Source organism: Astyanax mexicanus, chromosome 14 (assembly GCF_023375975.1).
Source record: "Astyanax mexicanus isolate ESR-SI-001 chromosome 14, AstMex3_surface, whole genome shotgun sequence".
In the NCBI taxonomy this organism is placed as follows: domain Eukaryota; kingdom Metazoa; phylum Chordata; class Actinopteri; order Characiformes; family Acestrorhamphidae; genus Astyanax; species Astyanax mexicanus.
The window spans coordinates 20,374,792-20,395,735 of NC_064421.1; the positions used below are offsets into that span (position 1 = coordinate 20,374,792).

The following is a 20,944-nucleotide window of genomic DNA, read 5'->3' on the forward strand; positions in this document are numbered from 1 at the left end:
TTTAAGACAGACCCAGTTATAGTCACATGATTAATTTATCATGTCTTGCTGTTTAATGTTTTTCTCTAGTTTTCACAACTTTTTTTAATGTCAGCACTGCAGATGTAAGTCCCAGTCAGACTTCTCACCATCTGAGCTGCTTCGTTACCATGCATTTACATGTACACACACTATCTTATCGGCAAGTCCGTGGCAGCAGTGGATCAAATCATGAAAATACAGGGCAACAGGTTTAGATTTGGGTTTCCACAAGTGACTGTTCTAAGTGATCTTGTAATATATTGAAAATAAATATTTGGTGAAAGTGTTCTGTGTCTGTTTTTTTTTTTTTTTCTCTCCCTTCCATGGGGAACCTTGGGTGAAATATTTAAATCCAGATGGAGGTTGGGTTCTAGAAGTTGACAGATACATGGGTTTGAGAGGAACCGGGTCTGAGTAATGAAAATGCAATGATGGCTGATCTTAAGCAACACTTCACTATACAACCTGGTACCCAAATATTTTAACTTTACTATGGAGGGAGAGGAGCTCAATAGCCTGTGGGACATGGGTACCTTCTTGAAAGTGATTGTAGTCAACCACACAATCTGTAACATCAGGTAATAAAGCAGAATTGGACTCAGTTTAAGCGTACTAGTTAATCCACCTCTCCCTAGAGTGCAGGTCTGCAGCTGTACAAGCCAACCCAAATGCCAGACCCTACTTTTGAACTTGAATGGTTGCTTTCCTAAAATATGATTAAGTAATTCTGGACTGCACAGTATTCTGCTTGGAGAATCAATTCAAGGAAAACTTGAGCCACATCTCATTTCTCTGGGTAGTGCAGTTGCACCCTATGTCTACAAGTCTCACATCCAGATCCTCTATTAAAACTTGGACAGATACTCCAGGACCCATGGCCATGTTTGTAAAGCTGTTTGACAAAGCTCACATGCATGTCTTATGCAATAGTTACTTTATGGTGTCACTCATTGTGTAGCACCTAATTTTAATTTCCAGCCCTTACTCAGTGTGGGTAGCTATACACTAAACTGGTTAAGACCAGCTGAGCAACACATTAATGCTGCAGCCTGTTTGAGTTGTTGCTGACCTGACCATGTGCATCCTTTCATGGCCACAGTCCATTCCCAAAACTGTTTTACTTAATTAGTTCAGTGCTCTCCACAGGCCTGTACAGTGGCCAAATATGAATCCAACAGAACACACATACACACTTTTTCTGGTGATAGATACTTTATTTCATCAAATGATTGCTCATTTTGATCTTGTTTCAAGTATTTACAACTCTTAAAATGGCAAACGAACAAGAAAAACAGTCTTTGGACTTTGGATATGTCACATACGCGTTTTGTGGAGTTTCACAGTACCATGCAAAATCATAGATCCTTAAAAGTGCTCACTTGATCGAACATTAAACAGAAAAAATTTTTAGCCCACATTCTCACATCAGTTCATTGAATTCTACTCTGCTCTTTTCCTCAGTCCACAGCCTTGAATGAATTTTATGCTCAGCAAAGCTTCTTGTTACTCTTTGCTCTTAGATGCAATTCTAAGACAAAATTTCTAAACTTTAAACCACAAGCATGGCATTTACACTAATCCCAGATAAGTGGGATGGTGAGCACATTATAAAAACAAAACTCCCAAAAGCTACAAACCTACTGCACACTTACAAATAAAGGAACAACAAAGTTCTCTGAGCAATGCCATATACCATCAAGAAGAAGAAAGAAAGAAAACAAACAAAAAAAAAACATTTCTGTAAAAGAGATGTGAGAAAAAGATTATATGGTATCACTCAAATAATGCTTTATAGCACCTTTACTGCAGGGTTATGGATCTCAAATTAAAGCCAGTTTGGTGTTCTGAGGGAAAAAAGGCAGTTTAACTTAAGAATGACCTTCTATAATATGTACACTTTAGTCTCAACATGTAAATTGCCCCTAGTTCTGACAAATAAGTTAGTGTTTACATGCACTTCATAATCCAATCTTATCTGATCAACACCTTTACATTAATTTAGGTAGTCCAGTAATAAGAAAACAGATTTTACATGAGTAAGCTAACAACTGGATTTTTGCTTTGCAACCAGTAAATGTTCTTTAAACATTGTTAAACTCATTATTTAAAGCAACAAGAAGGACTTGCATCAGGTAAATTACTTAGATTTGAATTCTTTTTCCAAACTTTTTTCCCCAAAAGTGTTTTGTTGCCATCTCACTGGTGGAATCAGATTCGGAATTGCATGTAAACACACTGAGTGATCAAAATGTTAAAACATTTATTAATGGTGTTTAACAAGACACAGACTCCAATAAGAGCTTTATGAAAACTACAGTGTGGGGCCACAACAACTGTGAAAAATGTGTTTGTACAGGTGGGCACTCTGACCATTCTGAAAGGTAGTAAAAGGCATAAATATACATAACTAGTCTCTCTCCATTTGTGTTCTTTAAACACATCAAAATAGAAAGCTCAAAGACGTCACAGGATTCTCCTGCCAGCCGTGAACAATGGCATTAATATTCTTCTTTTAATGTAAACGTTGACCATGTTCAAACATGTGACTGAATGCAAGTAGCCTAGACAGAGAAAAGTCCATTTGAGGACTGCAGACTGCTTTAGCGGGGTCAATTTTGAGGTGCTGCTCGTTGCTTTTCTCTATCTGGCTACTTAAGATCAGTGGTATGAGCACAGAAGCAGGATTACAGGTGCTGAAGTGTGGATTTCTGGACATGGCCATGGTCTACTGGACTGAAAGCAGCACTTCAACTAAAACAGTGTGCAGACATTGTTCCTCTGGGCCCTAAAGCACCACAATCTTCTCCTCCTTCTTTCTCCTCTTCTCCTTGCTCCCTCCTCACGACCCACCTCTTTAAAGTCAGGTGACCAACTGAGGCTCCCAGGACTGGCTGGCCATCTGGGGGCGGCACTGTGCAATTACCGGTGGGCCTGCTGGGGGCTGGCTGTCCAAACACAAACCACTGATCATATGCTGCAGTGCTGGGCCTCTGGGTTTCCATTTCTGTTGGCCAGAAGAAAACAAAAAAAGACAAATTAGTCTCATATAATTAAAACCAGTTGCTATCTGAGGACAGTGATTCACACTTATGACAAAAGGCAGAAACTCATAGCTAATCTAAAAAAAAACACACAAAAAAAAAACTCTAACCAAATAAAAGATTTCACCACATTGCACAGCCTTTCACTTAAATAGCACCAAACAGTAAGTGTTGTGATGTCATCTCCTGCCATTTTGGAGGGAAACCTGTCAATAAAAGTCCCCCCAAACAAACACAATAGGCTTGTTCGAGATGCGGCTGCGCCTCGCCTTGCTGGTCAGCGAGAGCAGCCGCGTGCAGGTGGGCGGGGTGGAGGAGCGGAGAAGTCAGGTCGGACAGTCTCCACCTGCAGCCCACGTGAACAACACAGGATCTCGCGATGAATGCGCTGTTTGTTTACTTCTGGTGTGAATAAAATCGCAAAAGTAAAACAGAGATAACATGAGTGTTATTAAATTGAGATAAAAACTTGTTATAAATATTTACGAAACATACAGTCATGTTACAGATGTATTGTGTAGCACTAAATTAATAATGAGATTAATTTTTTATTTGCAGACCAGCTTTTCTGTCCTTTGTTCTTGGAAATAAATACATCATGCTCATTTACACAGCTTTAATTGTTTAGCGCATTTCACAACACAAAAACAATAGAAGAAAAGAAAAGTAGATCTCAGTATAATAGTTATGTAGGTTTAAAGATAATTAATAAGAGCAGTTCAGGGCGCTTTATAAAACAGTAAAAATGATAGCAGTTGAGCTTTATTATGATATAAAATGCAGATTATGAACAAATAAATATTTTTGAATACTGCATGAAAATGAACTGTCTTGCTACTAGATATGACAGTGTAAATACTGTGTTTTTTAAGGGGTTTTAGAGGATATATTTTAAAATAAAAAGATTCACACGTGATAGGTGTCGGTGGATCTTCTAACCAATGGGGATTAAGCTCTGTCGTCATCAGGGCGGCTCTAGGCTCCCGCAGTTGGTGGGAAGCAACTGCAGCGCCTGGGTCAGACGGCTGCAGGCAGATTTCACTCGCGGGACTATAACGCCGGAAGTCATCGTCACGTGATGAAGGCGCAGACGCAAGTCGGACAAAAAAACTAACCAGCATGCACCATACCGAGCCAGGCGGCGATCGGACTGCGCAGCGCCGGGTTAAGTCGAACAAGCCTAATACTTTTTGAATGAAGATGGCACCTGCCACTGCAAACGACCACAGATAAGTAGATTTTTTTGTTTTTTGTTATTCTTAGATTTCTAAAGCACATCTGAATTCCACCTATTCAAACATTAAGTCTTGTATTCTAATTACAGTTTTCTATCCTTGTGGGTTTATTCCCTTCTGTTTTTAATTTTTTTTAACCAATATGTCTGTATCTAAAATGTACCTTTTAAATCACAATGTCCCTATTTCAAAATGGGCCATTCCACCGAGAAGGTGCCATTTCGCTCCCCAAGAAATTACATGTAAAAATACAAAACAAATGTTCATTTGTAAATAAACTAATAAAAACTAATTCCAGTAACTTTCAGTCCTGTTACTCAAAACATAAAAAGTAATGGGAATGAGTTTCAGTAACGGGAATGTTTTTCAGTAGCAGGAATTAGTATTGTCCCCTGGTTTATTGATCTATTAATGTAAACCACTGTTTTCCAATTCTTTTTGGTTCATCATTTATCTATTTGTTTGTCCAATTGCATGATCATAAACTTGATCAATTACAGGTTTGGGAATTCTTTGCATATTTTTGAAAAATATAATATAGCTTATATTTATATAATATAATATAGCTTATAAAAATATAGCTTTGCATATTTTTGAAAAATATAAAGTGCATGCATATAATTTTTTGTCAGATCAATTATTTAAACATGCAGTCATCCATTTCTTTAAAATAAACACGTTCTTATTTAGTGGACTTGCTTTTAAGCATGCTTTTTAAATGTCGCATAAGTTTTGCAACCATCTTCAGCTTAAAAACCTTGTAAAACGTTAAGTAAAGCTGCCTGAGATTGACCAGTACATGTTTTGAATAGTTAAATATGTGTTAAGTATCAGGGTTGAGAAAAGGGGAAAAATAACTATTTGGAAGAGTTGCAAGCAAATGGCACCCGGTGGAATGGCCTATATAGTGGGAGAGAATGGCTCTGTCACAAGCCCACACCTGGCATTAAGCATGGTGCCAAGAGTTTATCTCCTCCAGAGACTCCTATTCTACAAGCAGTACTTCTCTACAACTATGTACATTTGCCACATTTGAGTCAGCAATTAGTGCAACTTAAAGTAGCTAAATGCAGTTATTAGAATTGTCCAACATAATCACTAACAGTACTAAGTCAGTAAAAACATGCTTAATGTTTATCCGGCAAGGCCTTCGGTAAGATGGGGTTAACCAGCCCTGGCTGAGTTTAAGTGGGTGTGTTCCTATAAGGGAACTCTCCAGGCCCAGGGTTAGGAACTACTGACGTATATACATATACATTACAGACGTTAAACTGGGCGTATGGAAAACACTGCTGGAAAAACTGCTGAGTGCATATTATAAAATGACCTCATACATACACATGGAGCATGGTTGTATTACAGGCACTTACATCAGAACAATGTTACAGCAATAAAACCCAGTCTGGGCTGGGCTGGACGCTGGGTGATGTAACTGGTAAAAAGCTTGGGCAGTGTCAAAAAATGAAAGGCTGAGAGTGTGTTTAGTATGTATAACCCAAGAAAGCTTTCTAAATGCTGCAGAGTCCTGTGTGTTTATCTCTCTTGGTGGCTGAGAGGAGCAGCAGGTTTTGGTTAAGGATGAGCAATGAACTCTACACAGTGAGTCACAGAGTGGTGAAGTGTTCTAATCAGAGGGTTGATTGAGCTCTGCGCTGTGGAAAATCAAGGGCGGGCGAGCCAATGAACATAAACTCTCTTCAGTACCGACAGTGACCTACGCTGCCTCTCCAAGCAGTTCAATTACCCGTTTCATGCAGGCAGCTGCTCGGTCCTGTTTGTTGATTATAAATTTCATTCACTCCGGCAAAACATGCATTTCTTTTTTTCCTTCACTAAATTTAAAGGTAAATAATGGTCCATGCACCATTTATTTCTAATTGCTGGGACGTTGTTTCCTAAGGACAGTGATTCAGTGGGAAGACTGGTTCTGAGAATAAATCTGCTCTCTAAGAAATGCTCCCTTGGTGCCCATTACAAAGATGAATCCACAAAGAGCTGAGCGGTGTCCTAATGGGGCTGGGGCTGTTTGTGCAGGGCACGCTGACTTTGGGAATAACTTTAAATGGGTGTACTATACAAGTCACTTTGCAAAAAGCAAGCTCAGACTGATGATAGGTCTTGAAAAAGGGCAAACTAAAAAGGTCCAGCAAGGTCCAGCAATGGGGCCAGAGACATGAGTGAAAGAGAGTGTGTGTGTGCTAGTGCTAATGCTAGCAATTGTTGGAAGAGTGGGGAAAGAAAATTGTCAATAATTAAACTCATTTGTTTGTGGTTTTAGGCATATTGTATATCCCTGCTGTCTCTCTCAACAAAGTAAAACACATTTTAATAATTGCTATTTTTCTTTTTTTTTTAACATTGTGTAATTTTTTTTATGATGAATGGACAGAAATGTTCTTAAATATTTTTTTAAGATATTAACTTCTATTTAGAGTTAACTTTTTCCCTCCTCCTGCAAAGTGAGAAAACAAGGTTTTTCTGGGGATGCACTGAAACAAAACATTGTTGTCAAATTAAATTAAATGAATACTAAACAGGGGTTTTGCCAGTTTTCATTTATTTTTTATAGTTTTTAAACACCCATTAGTTGTTGAATAGTGCTAAATATTTAGTATAAAATTGTGTAAAACCCATCTCAACAAGAAGCGTGTTTTTAAAAACACTATATAACATGAGAACAAATGCATGTTAAATTTCAAATAAACTTTAAATGAAGTGGTCGGTAGTAAGATTAGTATCAGACACCTCCAGTCATTGGCATATGTTTGGTGGATTTTCAAAGTGAAAATAAATGAACAATTCTTCTGCGGGAGTGAGTTTCTAACTAGTCCTGAGGGAGCCAACCCAACTTGCAACACAGAGACCTGGGGTTCCTTGAGGACCAATTTATAAACCACTGCTCTACAAAAAAAGCTAACTTTCGGAATTGCACATATATGGGATAAAAATGAAACATAAATATGTCAAAACATTACCATGCCATGCTATCTTTTCCTATATGTCAAAAAAATAAAAAAATAAATAAACAAGTTTCACCAGGGGTGCCCAAACCTCCGTATGTGAATGTTGAAGGTAAAATGTCTCTGATTAACACTATACTCTGGCACCACAAAGCCAAACTCCCAAAGCTAGACCATTCACCAGAGACCACTCACCAAAACCCTTAGTAGATAATGTTCTTTTCCTCACCGCAGAGCTCTGTGAAATCAGGCACTGTGTGTGTACACACATGTGCACAATGCGCGACCTCATTCTCTAAAATGAGTGCTAGTACAGATACACACACATATCCAACACACTCTCACACACATGGTCTGTGTTTAAGCCCAATCTCCAAGTCGTAAATCAGGTTTGGGACAGCGCCAGGGTCTAGCTGTGCCGGATAAAGAGCATGCTCCCCTGTGATGGATGGGGAAAAGATACGGGGATTACTGCGACTCCACTTGATGTTTTAGGACTCGGGACACTAAGTTCCACAATAACGTGCCAATAGTCCCTCAGCATTTTTATATTTACATGAGCGAAAAACAATGATCAACAGAGTGATGAGTCTTTAAACCTTAAATCTAACAGTAAGACGGGGACCAGGTGGGTAATTTAAATCAATTTCTTACATTTTTACAATTACATATCAAAACAAATTACAACACAATTTAGTTTGATACAATTTTGTTTAGCTTGCTTGGCAACATAGACTTATATGTAAATATTCTCAGTGTCTTATTCTTACCCACATCTGTTTTTCATTTTTACCACGTAATGTTTTGCTGACAAATTGGTTGGGATAGCAACATGAACTGTATCGATATGTGTGTTTGCATTTTGTTCCATTTTGCAAGCTCAAGCAGTGGGTTATTAATCAAACGCTGATGAGTTTAAAGCAAAGCAGAGCTGTTGTTCATAAAAGTCTTATTTAAAAAAATATATATTTAAAGATTGTGGTTACTCTGGTAGGATTATTTAGGAAACAGGTAGGTTGTTTAGTCACTCACAGGATGGAGTATCAGTGCACTTTTTAATGCCTATGTCTGAACTCATAATTAGTGATTGCATTGCCCCAACTCTTATTTTAAGACCTATTATTCACAAAATGCAATAAATTATGCTACATCTACAATAAATGAATCAACACTATAAATAAATTTTATGGTATCTACTATAAATCATTCAGTAACTGCTATAAGTAATCCTTTGTCTACTATAAATGAATCAGCAAGTACAATAAATGTTTCAATATCAACTACAAATAAAATACTAAATACTCTAAATGATGTAGTGTTCATTTAAAACTTTTCTGTATCTCTTAAAAATAATTCATTTCAATAAATGATTCAGTATGTTTGAATAAATTATTCAGTTTGCAATTATTGTTTCAATTTAAATTACACATGATCAATCAGTAATTGCTGCAACTGAATATAATTAGTTCATAGTCATTTTTAATGATTCTGTATTGATTCTACATCATTCTGTATAAAGTATTAGCAGCTCAGCATTTGTCAGCTTTGCCAACTGCCAACTGCTCCACCATGACATCGTTTCATGTAATGTAAACTCCATCGTTACTGTATTTGGTATATCCTGATGCTCACCTGTCTGGACTCTTTAGGGCTGCAGGGCTCTAGCCTGACCTTAGACCCTGAGGAAAAGGCTGTGATGGCCAAGCACAGGTCCTGCTGGCGAATCTGTGGCTCTATCAAAGTCCATTTCTGAGAAAAAAAGAGACACAGTAGGTGAGACAGTGAATCTCAGGCAAATTCTCCAGTGTATTTTAAGCATGATAACATGTTATAACATGCAATCAGACCAAAAAGACTGTCTATTTACTCTCTTATCTTTATTGACACAGACAATAATAACAATGCGTTAAACAGTTAACATCAGTAATTACCTGTGAGGCAGGTATACTTGACCCACTCTTGCAATCAGCCAAACCCAGACTGTCTGTGCTGTGGCTTTCTAGGCAGAGCCCACCCTGTTTCAGCAGACTGTAAGTAGCTTTCTGTTCTGGAATCCTGACAGAGACAAATAACAGAAACACATGCCATGGAAACCCTTAACCCTTAAATGCACACCTATCCTCACCTGTAGCCTTTTTCTCCTTTTTCTACCTTGTCTAACCCTTTTCCAAAAAAAAGAATAAATGCAAAAATGATGGATATATGTGATATCATGAAAAGAACAAAACATTAAAAACAGGCTGTTTCTGCTTTTTTTTTAGCCTCCACAATGAAGCTAAGTAAGAAACACAATACATTTCTTATTTTAACATATTTACAATCCCAGGAAACCAACAGTGGGTCCAAGCATTTATTACATACTTAGTGAGTAATTAGTCAGTTTGTTTGCACTGTAGTCACTTAAGTTTTAAGATATATATATATATATATATATATATATATATATATATATATATATATATATATATATATATATATATATATATATAGATAGATATATATATACACAGTTATTATATATTAAGAACATTAAGAACAGGTTCCTATTTAAAAACAGTGGCCTGGCAAGTGTCAAACAGACACAGAAGGGGAAACAGAAAATAAGAAAAAGGTGAAAAAGCAACCACACAATTCTAAAATTACACTCAAAATAACATACAATTGAAAGGTCCAGTTTTAGAATTTCTGGTAGTTTTTTATAGTCCTTAGCAGCAACAAAAGAAAACAACGCAGATGGCAGTGCTTGATTTATGGATTTTTAATTTCAACTTTAAGAGATGACCTGGCGTTATATGTCCCAGATTCTAGTTGAAGTAAATATGAAGGTGAAAGACCAAGCAGGATTTTATAGTTGAGAGTAAACCATTGGATTTTACGTTGAGTACTCAAAGAAGGCCAATTAACCTAAGAATAAAGGGTACAGTAATGGCTTTGAAAGGAGCATTTGTTGAAAACCATATAGCAGAATGATAAATTAATAAATCAATAAATGACCACACCACAGAATCACCACAGTCAAGCTGTGAGAAAGCATAGTCATGTGAAGTTTTGCTTTAACATCAATTTAATAATATGCCTAATATAGCTGGAATTTTAATAAGTTAAATAAAAAAAATAAAAGTTGTATGGGTTAAGAGAGCTGCATTGTACTGCATTCATTCAATTAACTGAGGAGTGTAGGGAACATGGAAAAAAGCACCTAATAATTCACTCCTCTCTGAGGCTGGTACGGTAGCTGTAGACATGGAGAGGCTGACTCACCTGAGCTCAGGGTACACATTCTCCAGATACCAGCGGAAAGAGTTACAGTTCAGTTTCCTCCTCAGAGCCAAGCGATCGGCGATACTGCAGAAAGAAGAGCAGATAAGATGTGAAGGATAAAAACAAAGGACAGAATGTGATGATTTCATTATAAGATAACTGAGCACATAATAGTCAGACTTGTTGAAATGTATCAACAGCTAGAAGCCTATTTTAGATTTCTTTTTTTTTTTTTTTTTACAAGACTCCTGACCTTCCGAAAGCCTTGCCCTGAGCAGAGGGTCTCGCAGCATAATAATACTGCTTATACTCGTCCATCCACACCTCCGCAGCTCTCCGTGTGTTCCTACACACACACACACACACACACACACACAAATGTATATATAATGTTAGAAATAAACGCAAAACAGTGTTATTATTTTATTGTGCTTTAAGAGAAAGGAAGAGATTGCACTCACTTGATGTAGGTAAGAGCATTGCCTTCTGGGAAATCATACGGATGGCGCTTTCTGAAGACGTGACCCACACGACTGCAAGGCAGAATCTCCAAACTGCCTCCACACATCCACACACGGAATGACAGCTCTATAGGAGCCAAAAACAGAGAAAATTATAGACAAAGAAAGACAGACATTTGTAACAGATAAATACAGCAAAAGAATGAGTAAATGAGTAAAATAACCATAAAAAGGTGAGCAAAAAGCATCTTGTTTTTGCCCCTGACATTGATTGTAATTTTAGCATGCTCATGTTTGATGTATGTAGGAAAAGCTAGCAGTATTTTAAGTCTGGAGTGTTAAAACAACATTAAAACATAAAATCAGTTTTTCTCAGATAACAAAATCAACACTGTCTCACTTTCCCACAGAGACACAAAGAAAGAGAGAGAGAGAGAAACAGGGGGAGAGAGTTTGAAAAAGAGAAGACAATGAAGACGAATGAGAAAAACAGCAACCCGAAATACAATTGTAAAGATGAATGGGCTGTACAGAAAATGAGAATACAGATCACGGATATCAAATCTGGGATGTGATTTGATAAGAGAGCGATTAAGAGAAAAATAAAATGTACAAATGCACCACTGCTCAAAAGCTCGCAGTCCCTTGTAACATTAACATGTTTTGTCATTTCACTTTAATTTTAGTTGATTTCTGGGATGCTGAGTTTTTACACATTATAAATCACAATATTAAAATGTACACTAAGTTTATATGTAAAATAACATATATGTTATTATAATATATGCCTGCCTGCAAACCTCTGCTACTGTATATACATACTGAAATAGTCTATATTAATGTTACAAATTGATTCACAGATGTCACAGATATTTTAATGTGTTTAATGACTGTGTAGATTTTCTATACATTATACATGCTAATTTATTTTGTAAAGTCTGATCTCAGGATCAGATTACGATTTGAAATATGAGGCACTCTACATATAAATATAACATTTAATCTTTCACCACGTTGTAAAATCATTTTTAAATAATCCAGTGCTCTAATACCATATACTTTTACTAATAGTAGCTTGCTTTATAGCTTCATCTGAAAGCATTTTTTTACTCTCTGGATATGGAGATTTTTTTTTATTAATTTTGTGTTCCGTATGTTTTAGTTGGCGTGAAAAATACTGGGAGCTGCTGTGAACAACACTTTTCAGATGTATCAATATGATACAAAAAAGTCAGACATACAAAGTGATCATTTTACATAACAATAGGATGTCGAAATCAATAACTTGATGAATTATTTGATGAACTAAGTTGTAGAATGTTAAAAAGTACTATATTTATAGATGCTACCATATATGTGAATATTCCTCTCTTAGTAAGTGCAGCCCTCTCAATATAATTAATTACAATTTATCCAAAGACCTTTTATTAACATGCAGAACTGACCACACAGTAGCAGTCTTTTACATTTTAATGGGAAGCAGAACTCTTTCACTTTGAGAAGGTTGTTGGAATATTTTCAGATCTCTGAAGGGGATTTAAATAATAGATTATTTCTTCACCCATAACTAGTTCAGTGTGGATACAGCTTACAGAGCACAAGTTCCCAACTCTAATGATTACAGATTAGCATGGAGGTGAACAGCCACAAAGGCTTAAGGCTTTAGAGAATCCTCTGTGACTAATATTACAATATCCTTCTCTCAGCATTGCTTCTGTTAAACTGCAGTAATATTTCAGCGGTAATATTTCTGTTCCAGCCAGCAGAGGGCTCTGAGCATGCACACACATTAACCTCAACACACACTGTATGCATGCATACACTTGCAGAGCACACAAACTTGTGCATGCATGTGTTCACATACGCAGAATCTGATCCCTCTCTGGCATCACTCAGCTTTAAAAGACTGCAAATAATAGCTGAAGATTTCCTTGCTTCTGAACTTCCCATAAATTATACATTTTACATTAGTCTGATGCTGAGGAGATTAATTGAAATGTCTCAGGTATTGAAGGAGCTTGTTTATCAAACCTGACAGAATGAGCACACTACTATCGGCTTCACCTCCCTCCAAAGACATTCAAGTAGATGTTGCACTATAAAAAAATACTCAAACAAACACACACACACACACACACGAGCAGTGCAGCCACAGCCTGACAGTTTAATGTTCCCAATTAACACTCACAAGAAACTCTGTCACTCATTTTGCTGTTCGAAACACCATCACTTCCTCCATACTAATACGTTCCATTCTTTACGAGAGGAATTTCAACTTAATGCCCAAAGCAAGAGAATACACAGTGCCCGTGCTTGGTTGTCACACTGTGTGCTGATCACAGTGCAGTGTGCTGATTCCAGAAGACAAGAGTGTCTAGAGGACTCACCAAAGTTTTCACCACCCCAGATATCCATGTGTGTGTCATACTGGCCCAGATGATTAAACCAACTCTTATCCATAACAAAGATCCCACCAGCAATCACTGGAGTCCTGAAGGAGCACATAACCAAAGAGAGAAAAAAAGAAAGAGCATGTTAATAATGATATAATAATAAATTATACCGTAAAATAAATAGTCTCAAAGTGAAATTAAATATTATGGCTCGAAACCAATAGACATTTAAGATAATTTGCAACCAGCAAGAAATTATCAAATGCTAAATAATATACTGTAATTGCACTATATGACCAATTGCTTGTGGGCATGCCTTCTAATATATGCAATGATACATACATAATGCACTTATCTGCTGACACAGATGAACAAATGCACACAAAAAAAGTCTTATCTAGTCTTTGTAGAGAAGTACTGCCATTGCATCTTAAATACACTTCACACTAAATGTAATTTTATTATTTCCACAGCTCTGTCAGTAATTAGTATTTGTATCCTCATCTACAGCTGTGCTCATCATACTGGACATATCTTTATAACTTCCTCATTTTAGAGCTTCTGATTAGTTCAATCCTAAACAGTACATTTGCTGCTGTTTGTGTTAAATTAAAACTAACTGTTTGTGTTAAATTTAAACACTTACATTTTTTATTTAACCATAAAAATGAAGTAAATCATGTTTTACATGATTTTGTTGGTACAAATCCAAAGTGGCAACTTTCCAGAAAAAGGTAAAAAAAAACTTTAAATGGTCAAGTCAACACAAAAAAATTATATTACAAGCAATGGGCCATTATAAATGTTGAAATAATGTATAAGAAATATATATTGAGTGAAAAAATGGAGACACGTGGTTTTGTTTGTTTTACAAACATATGTTTTATATAAATGTATTTTTAATATATTATTTTTTAATTTTTTTATCTTTATATTGAATTATTTACAAGACTTTACCTTATTGGCTGTGTAGGATCGTTTCTCGCCATTTTCTGCTCAATAGGAATCTGCTCCCATTTAAAATGTAAACTCCAGTCAAACCCTGCATTCAAGATGGAGAGAGAAAGCCGGAGTAAGTGTACACTCACAAGTCTTTGCACTTTACAAGCCTTAATGTTCAAGCCTTTAACCCATGGGGTCTTTTAATAATATTAGGCACATTACTGGTAAATGACACCTCAGACACATGTCCATAAATTGCTCTGAGTTATACTGGTCAGATATATTCAGTACACTGCCCAGATCGGTTAATCCTATGCTTTCGGTAGAGATTATCCGTATTCAGATTACAGATCCTGCCCTCACCTCCCCTGAGGTCAGCAGAGGCTGCAAGATAAGCAAAGTTATCCAGGCTGATGACATCAATGATGGGACTGACAACACGAGTGTGGTCCTGGGGGAAACAGAGACAGTGGAATAAGATTAAGACTGACACTCCGAGACACTTTCTCTACATAAAATTGACAAATATAACATAAGAAATAAAATGAGATAAAGAAGTTAATCATGAAATATACACTCATATACCCTCAAAACAATTGGTGCACCCATGGGGAAGTGTTGGATTGCAATTCTATTTGGAAGGAAAATGACTGGAAGACCCTCTTGAATCCTTTCTACTGTTCAAACTGTTTTTGAACATATTTTGCATATTTTGTTTATAAAGAATAGAAAGCACACTCAAGTGGATGACCTTATATAGTCAGCCAGGTATAGTGATCAGTAAGGCCCTTTTTCTGTTTACATCACGTGCACGGCTGAGAGTGAAACTTTAATCATTTGCACAAAGTCAAACATACCCTTCAAGTTTCATTCCTGTTGGATGATTAATTCTGGGTGCAACTATTTTTTGAGTTCAATGATTGCATAGTAATAAATTACCTTACAAAATAAAGTTAATATAACTAAAAAAAGACGGTTTCATGGTTTTATTTCATCCACATGGGCTCGGCCTGCGTTTAACCGGTGGAAAACATTATCTGTACAGCGGAGTAGTATGAAGTTCTCAGTGATAATAAGCAGTCACATTAAATGCTTGAGTGACAAATGCTCCAGCCATATCAGCAGTGAGTCAAAGATGACTCCGTTCAGAGCTTTCAGTGGTTTCAGAACAGAGAAAAGAAACGGGCACATTTCCGCTTCGGGCCATTGACTAAACGCTACTCACTCTGCGCTGAATGCGTCCTTGATTCTGAGACTGTTCATGCTTACTAAAGTGGAAAGGTTCATGCTCTATCACATACTGCAGCACAGTGGCTGAACATGTCATCTCTAGCAAGAGCCAGCAGAGCCAGTGCAGAGCAGGTCAAGGTTTGTTTATAGGAAGCTCTCTGTGGAGAAGTAGATATACCTGAACTACAGAGTAAACAACAGAACGAGTTAACGTGTGTGTATTTGTGTGTGTATAGCAGGTGGGTGGGTGGTTGAGTGGATGGATGGGTGGGTTGATAGCTACATGTATGGTTGTTTGGATGGATGGATGGATGGGTTGGTGGGTGGATGGATGGATGGTTGGGTAAATGTATGGATGGATGGATTGGTGAATAGATAGTTGGATGGATGAATGGTTTCATGGACAGACAGATAAATAGGTAAATAGGTGAGTAGGTGGACAGATAAATGGGTAAGTGGATGGTTGGGTGGCTGAATGGACAAGCAGATGTGGAAGTGGATACATAAATGGCTGGTATATGAGTGGTTGGAAGGGTGGGTATATGGATAGACAAATGGCTTGATGAATGGGTGGCTAGGTGGATGGATGGTGTAATAATTGCATAGAAGCTGATAAACAGAGAGACAGGTTACCAGTCTATCAAACATATAAGACTAATGCGGTACACAGTAAGACAGATAGACAAACAGATAGATAGATGTGAATATGAACATAGAGTATGTGACAGTTTAATACAGGAAGGATGCCAGGAAGTGTTTAAGCTGGTTAAAGGATATTAAAATTACAACAGCGTAATAAAAAACACATGTTGTAATTTAGAGCTGTGGTTCGTTTTAAAGTGGCTAACCCTCTGTTGAACTCTGAATGCAATTCACATGATCTCACAGCACCAAGTCTCCACAGAGTCACAGCTCAACACAGCAACAAGCCATGACCATTAACCTCAACTAAATGAGGCAGACCACACAAATCTAATGAGTGGATGTTCACTCCCTTACACTTTTTTTTTGTCTTTCTGAAGTAAAAGGTGTCAATTATGTGATCAAATCTTTGTCACATATTTTCCATTTCCTCTCTTTGTCCCTCTGTTACTCTTTCCCTCGGTCTCATCAACACCTTCTGGAGTTCTACACAATGGCACTGTCACCCTGTAAATGGGGTTGTTAATGTGTATGTCTGACTAGAGCTCATCACTACTTTCCCTTTCCATCTGACAAGATGTTATCAGCTCTGCTGGATCGCTATCTCTGTGTGTGAACGTGTGTGTGAGTGGCACAGGGCACATCGTTCGGTACGGATCATTAGTTTGCTTGTGGTCCTGAGCCACGTGTCTAATTGGTGCTCCAGCACTGGCCTGCAGCTGATCTGCAGCCTCACACTGATCCGATTAAGCAGGACAAACACACCGAGCTGCAGCATCTGCTAATAAACACCTGATAACATAGACATACACCTGCTAATGTCTAAACACTGACTGACAGCACGATTTCAGTGCTTAATTCACACAATCCCTGCATAAAACCTGATCTGATGTTCATTTTAAACAACAACCAAACTTAAATTTAGCAGTAAAGGTTCTACTGGGTCACTAAACTGACTCAGCACTGCAGTGACACTGACATGGTTGATGGTCAGTGATGTTTGTGTGTGTTGGTGGTGCGCTGGTATTTTTTAAAACACCTCGGTATCACAGTGAATAGTGGACTGGGAATAGTGCACCAAAAACTATCCTTTTGGCATTGTCCAGTGACCCCTGATGAAGGGCTAGAAGATGACCTTCTATCTCTGACTTTATATCTACAAAGGGGAGCAGCTATTGTCTAAGGAGTGTCTTAGAGACTGTACACAGTGTTTAAAAAATCCAGTAGCACTGCTGTGTCTGATCCACTTGTTCCAGCACACATTAACACCACCACCATTTCAGTGTCACTGCAGTGCTGAGAATGATTCACCACCCAATTATAATAGCTGCTTTGTGGTGGTCCTGTTGGGTCCTGACAACTGAAGAGCAGGGTGAAAGGAGAACAATATAATACATATACATATAAGTATGCAAAGAAACTGATAATGGAGAGAGGGTTCATATATGCACAGAGGAGCTGAAAAATTGATTTTGTATATATATATATATATATATATATATATATATATATATATATATATATATATATATATATAAACACTTTGTGGGTCAGATATTGGACCAGACAAGTCAATAAAAAATATAATTCAGACTTTTTTACAGGCATGTCACACTATTGTACCAAAACTGCCAGCACAGATATATGTACACAGGGATCATCTCCATTACTTATTCAGGGTCAGGTCTGCCAGATGCTCAAAGAAAGCAGAGTACCAGATCCCAAAGAACAGGACTGGGAGGCTCTGCCATAGTGGGATCAAGACTGAGGCTCGTGGCCATAACTGCACAGCATTATGTAACCAGCAGCTGCAGGGAGACTTCTGTGTGTAAGTGTCACCTCAGAAGTGAGAGGGGTCACTTGAAAGGCTGTAGATTTAATTCAATTATTTTTTTATTTCTATATAATTTATAAAATCCCAGCTGTTGGATTAGTAAATGTTTTATTTAAAAAAATATGTTGTAATCTTAATATTAAATACAATAACAATGTAAAATAATTTAAAGCAGTAAAATCTAGTATTAGAAGTTGAAATATTTGTATATATGCACTCAATTCTGTGACACATTCTCTATGATACTTCACTGAGGATAAAATACTACTTAATGAGCAAATACCAAAAATATTGGATTTGTTGTCAGTTTCACAGAATTTGGCAACTGCTATTCTTTAATGCAGGTTTACCTTATTCATTTGATTAGCACCACCAGTGCTTTGCACTGTGCTTTAGATTTTTGAAAGGCATATTTCTTCTATTAAGCAAAATACTTGCTTTTTTGTACGTATAAAAAAACATCATCGGCATCAGAAACCAGTTTTGTTGGATTTTAAGTATTTTACCATAACTCAGTACTGGCTGGTGAACACTGTCTGCTCAAGCAGAGCTCAACACACAGCTGCTGAGCTGCAGTCAGTTCTGCATGACTTGTGCTCTGCATGTCCTGTCAACAGGGCAGCTAATTAGAGAGTTCAGTGTAAATTCACAGTTAAGAGAACTCTCACATGTCAACATGTCTCATTCCCTAATCTCACACTGCTTTCAAACCCACCCAGTAAAATCTATATGAGGTTGTGAAAATGAAGTGCATACAGCAATAAGAGATAAGAGAAAAGAGAGGGGGGCTCTTCCCCTGTGCATGTTTATGAAAGAGACAGTTTAGCTGCAGGGCAGAGGATATTAGATCATATATCAAAAGAATGAAATTACTGTTGAGATATATTGAAAAAAAGAGAAGGGCTCTCTCGGAGCTGAGCGGTTCTCTGGGAGAACAGGACTGGAGAGGATAATGGTCTCTCAGTGATTTAGTTATCTTTGACAAAGGAGGGGAGAGGCAGCGTTTGTTTGGAGCAGCTGTATGAGGCTCTCTCCTTCTCTCTTTCTCTCTCAGAGGAAGTATAGTTGAAGGCCATGCTGGATCTCGGCCATTTGTGAGTTATAAATGCCTCTTAACACACAAAATGTCAAAGTGCTCTCATCTGTCACAAAGTCATCCAATATGTGGGCCGATGTGTGTCTGTGTGTGTGAGCATGTGTATTAGTTGGCTGAAAATATCCCAAAGGTCCATTTCCCACATAAGAGTAGGAATCAGAATCACTTTATTGGCCAGTGAAACCTCACTTGCAAAGAATCTGTCTTGGCAGTGGCTCACTCTAAACATAGAGGTCAGAGGGTGTTGTTTAAAAAGCTATATAAACATTGCTTAGAAGTACACAGTTACACAGACAGACAAGAACACTTATGAACAGTCAGATGAACAGTTTGATAGACAAAGTAAAATGAACACAGTTAGAAGGACATAATTATCAATCACAGTCAGAAGGACACAATCAGAAGAACAGAGTTAGAAGAACAGATTTAGAAGGACACAGTCAGAAGAACAGTTGGAATAACAGAGTTAGGAGGACACAGTCAGAAGAACAGAGTTAGAAGAGAAGAGTCAGAAGGACACAATCAGAAGAACAGAGTTAGAAGAACAGATTTACAAGGACACAGTCAGAAGAACAGTTGGAATAACAGAGTTAGGAGGACACAGTCAGAAGAACAGAGTTAGAAGAGAAGAGTCAGAAGGACACAGTCAGAAGAACAGAGTTAGAAGAGAAGAGTCAGAAGGACACAGTCAGAAGAACAGTTGGAATAACAGAGTTAGGAGGACACAGTCAGAAGGACAAAGTTAGAGGAACAGAATCAGGAGGACAAAGTCAGAAGGAAACAGTAAAGAGGACACAGTCAGAGGGACACAGTTGGAAGGACACAGTTAGAAGGGCCTTGTAAGGGAGACACAGTCAGTAGACACAAACAGAGGAACACAACAAGAATGTCACAGTCAGAAGGACACTGTAAGAAGGACATAGTTAAAAGAACACAAAAGAACACAGAAGTATGCAGTCAAAAAGACAAAAAAGAGCACTGTCAAAAGGTCAAAAAGAGCACAGTCAGAAGGTCAACAATAGCACAGTCAGAGGGACACACTCAGAAGGACAAAGAAGAACACAGCCAGAAAGTCTCAGCTACAAAGGCTCAATCAGAAGTACACAGGCAGAAAACAAAAAAAGACACAGTCATAAGAACAAAGAACACAGTTATACGAATACAGAAGGACACAGATGAATACAGGTTTGGTTGCTGTCTTTCGGTGAACACTAGCCACTGTTTAAATGTGTTAAATTTCATCAGCAGCTTACATGGTTTACTGTGGTAAAAAATTATACAATTAAAGTGGATGGGGATATAAATGCTGTGCTTCCTGATGAAGAGCAGTGAAATGATCAAAAACCCCATAAATTTTATTAATGTAATTTTAGTATAACAAGAATGGTACACTATACTACCATAATGCCAAGTTTTAGCTGTGTGAAAGTGTGTTTTGTGTGGGCGCTCACCTCTTTAACTCTCTGGATCATGGGCTGTAGCCAGTCTGTGTTGACCTCACAGTGGCTATCCAGGAAGGTGAGGATAGAGGCAGAGGCAGCGCTGGCTCCCCTGACTCGAGACCTGATCAAACCTGAACAACAAACAGAACAGATTTTACAATAAGATCAGTTACAAACTCCAGAGCACTTCATCCAATACTCACATGCAGCACAAGTGCAATACATAGCAATACATAGATGTGAAATTCTGACTGTGAAATAAAGCCAATACAAAGATTCTGATCAAAGCTGATGAAGCCTGGAGGGCATTCTTTTCCCACCACTATTTGCCAAATTGGCAAGTTTTAGACGTAGAGTGGCCAAATGCCAATTGACTGAAAGAACAA

The 20,944-nt window shown here is 37.7% G+C and overlaps 1 protein-coding gene across 1 annotated transcript in view; it reads right to left on the reverse strand.

Moving 5' to 3' along the window:
• Window positions 1–1,214: 1,214 nt before the first annotated feature.
• The window catches only part of galnt16 (UDP-N-acetyl-alpha-D-galactosamine:polypeptide N-acetylgalactosaminyltransferase 16), a 41,278-nt gene continuing 21,548 nt past the window's right edge, over window positions 1,215–20,944 (reverse strand). Inside the window, exons 6-15 of the mRNA XM_007253813.4 lie at window positions 20,568–20,689; window positions 14,678–14,765; window positions 14,330–14,414; window positions 13,367–13,470; window positions 10,980–11,106; window positions 10,772–10,864; window positions 10,519–10,602; window positions 9,189–9,312; window positions 8,890–9,006; window positions 1,215–3,025 (exon numbers count right to left, since the gene is read on the reverse strand). Coding sequence (XP_007253875.3) covers window positions 2,882–3,025; window positions 8,890–9,006; window positions 9,189–9,312; window positions 10,519–10,602; window positions 10,772–10,864; window positions 10,980–11,106; window positions 13,367–13,470; window positions 14,330–14,414; window positions 14,678–14,765; window positions 20,568–20,689 — 1,088 coding nt within the window. The 3' untranslated portion in view covers window positions 1,215–2,881. The remainder of the gene's footprint in view (window positions 3,026–8,889; window positions 9,007–9,188; window positions 9,313–10,518; window positions 10,603–10,771; window positions 10,865–10,979; window positions 11,107–13,366; window positions 13,471–14,329; window positions 14,415–14,677; window positions 14,766–20,567; window positions 20,690–20,944) is intronic.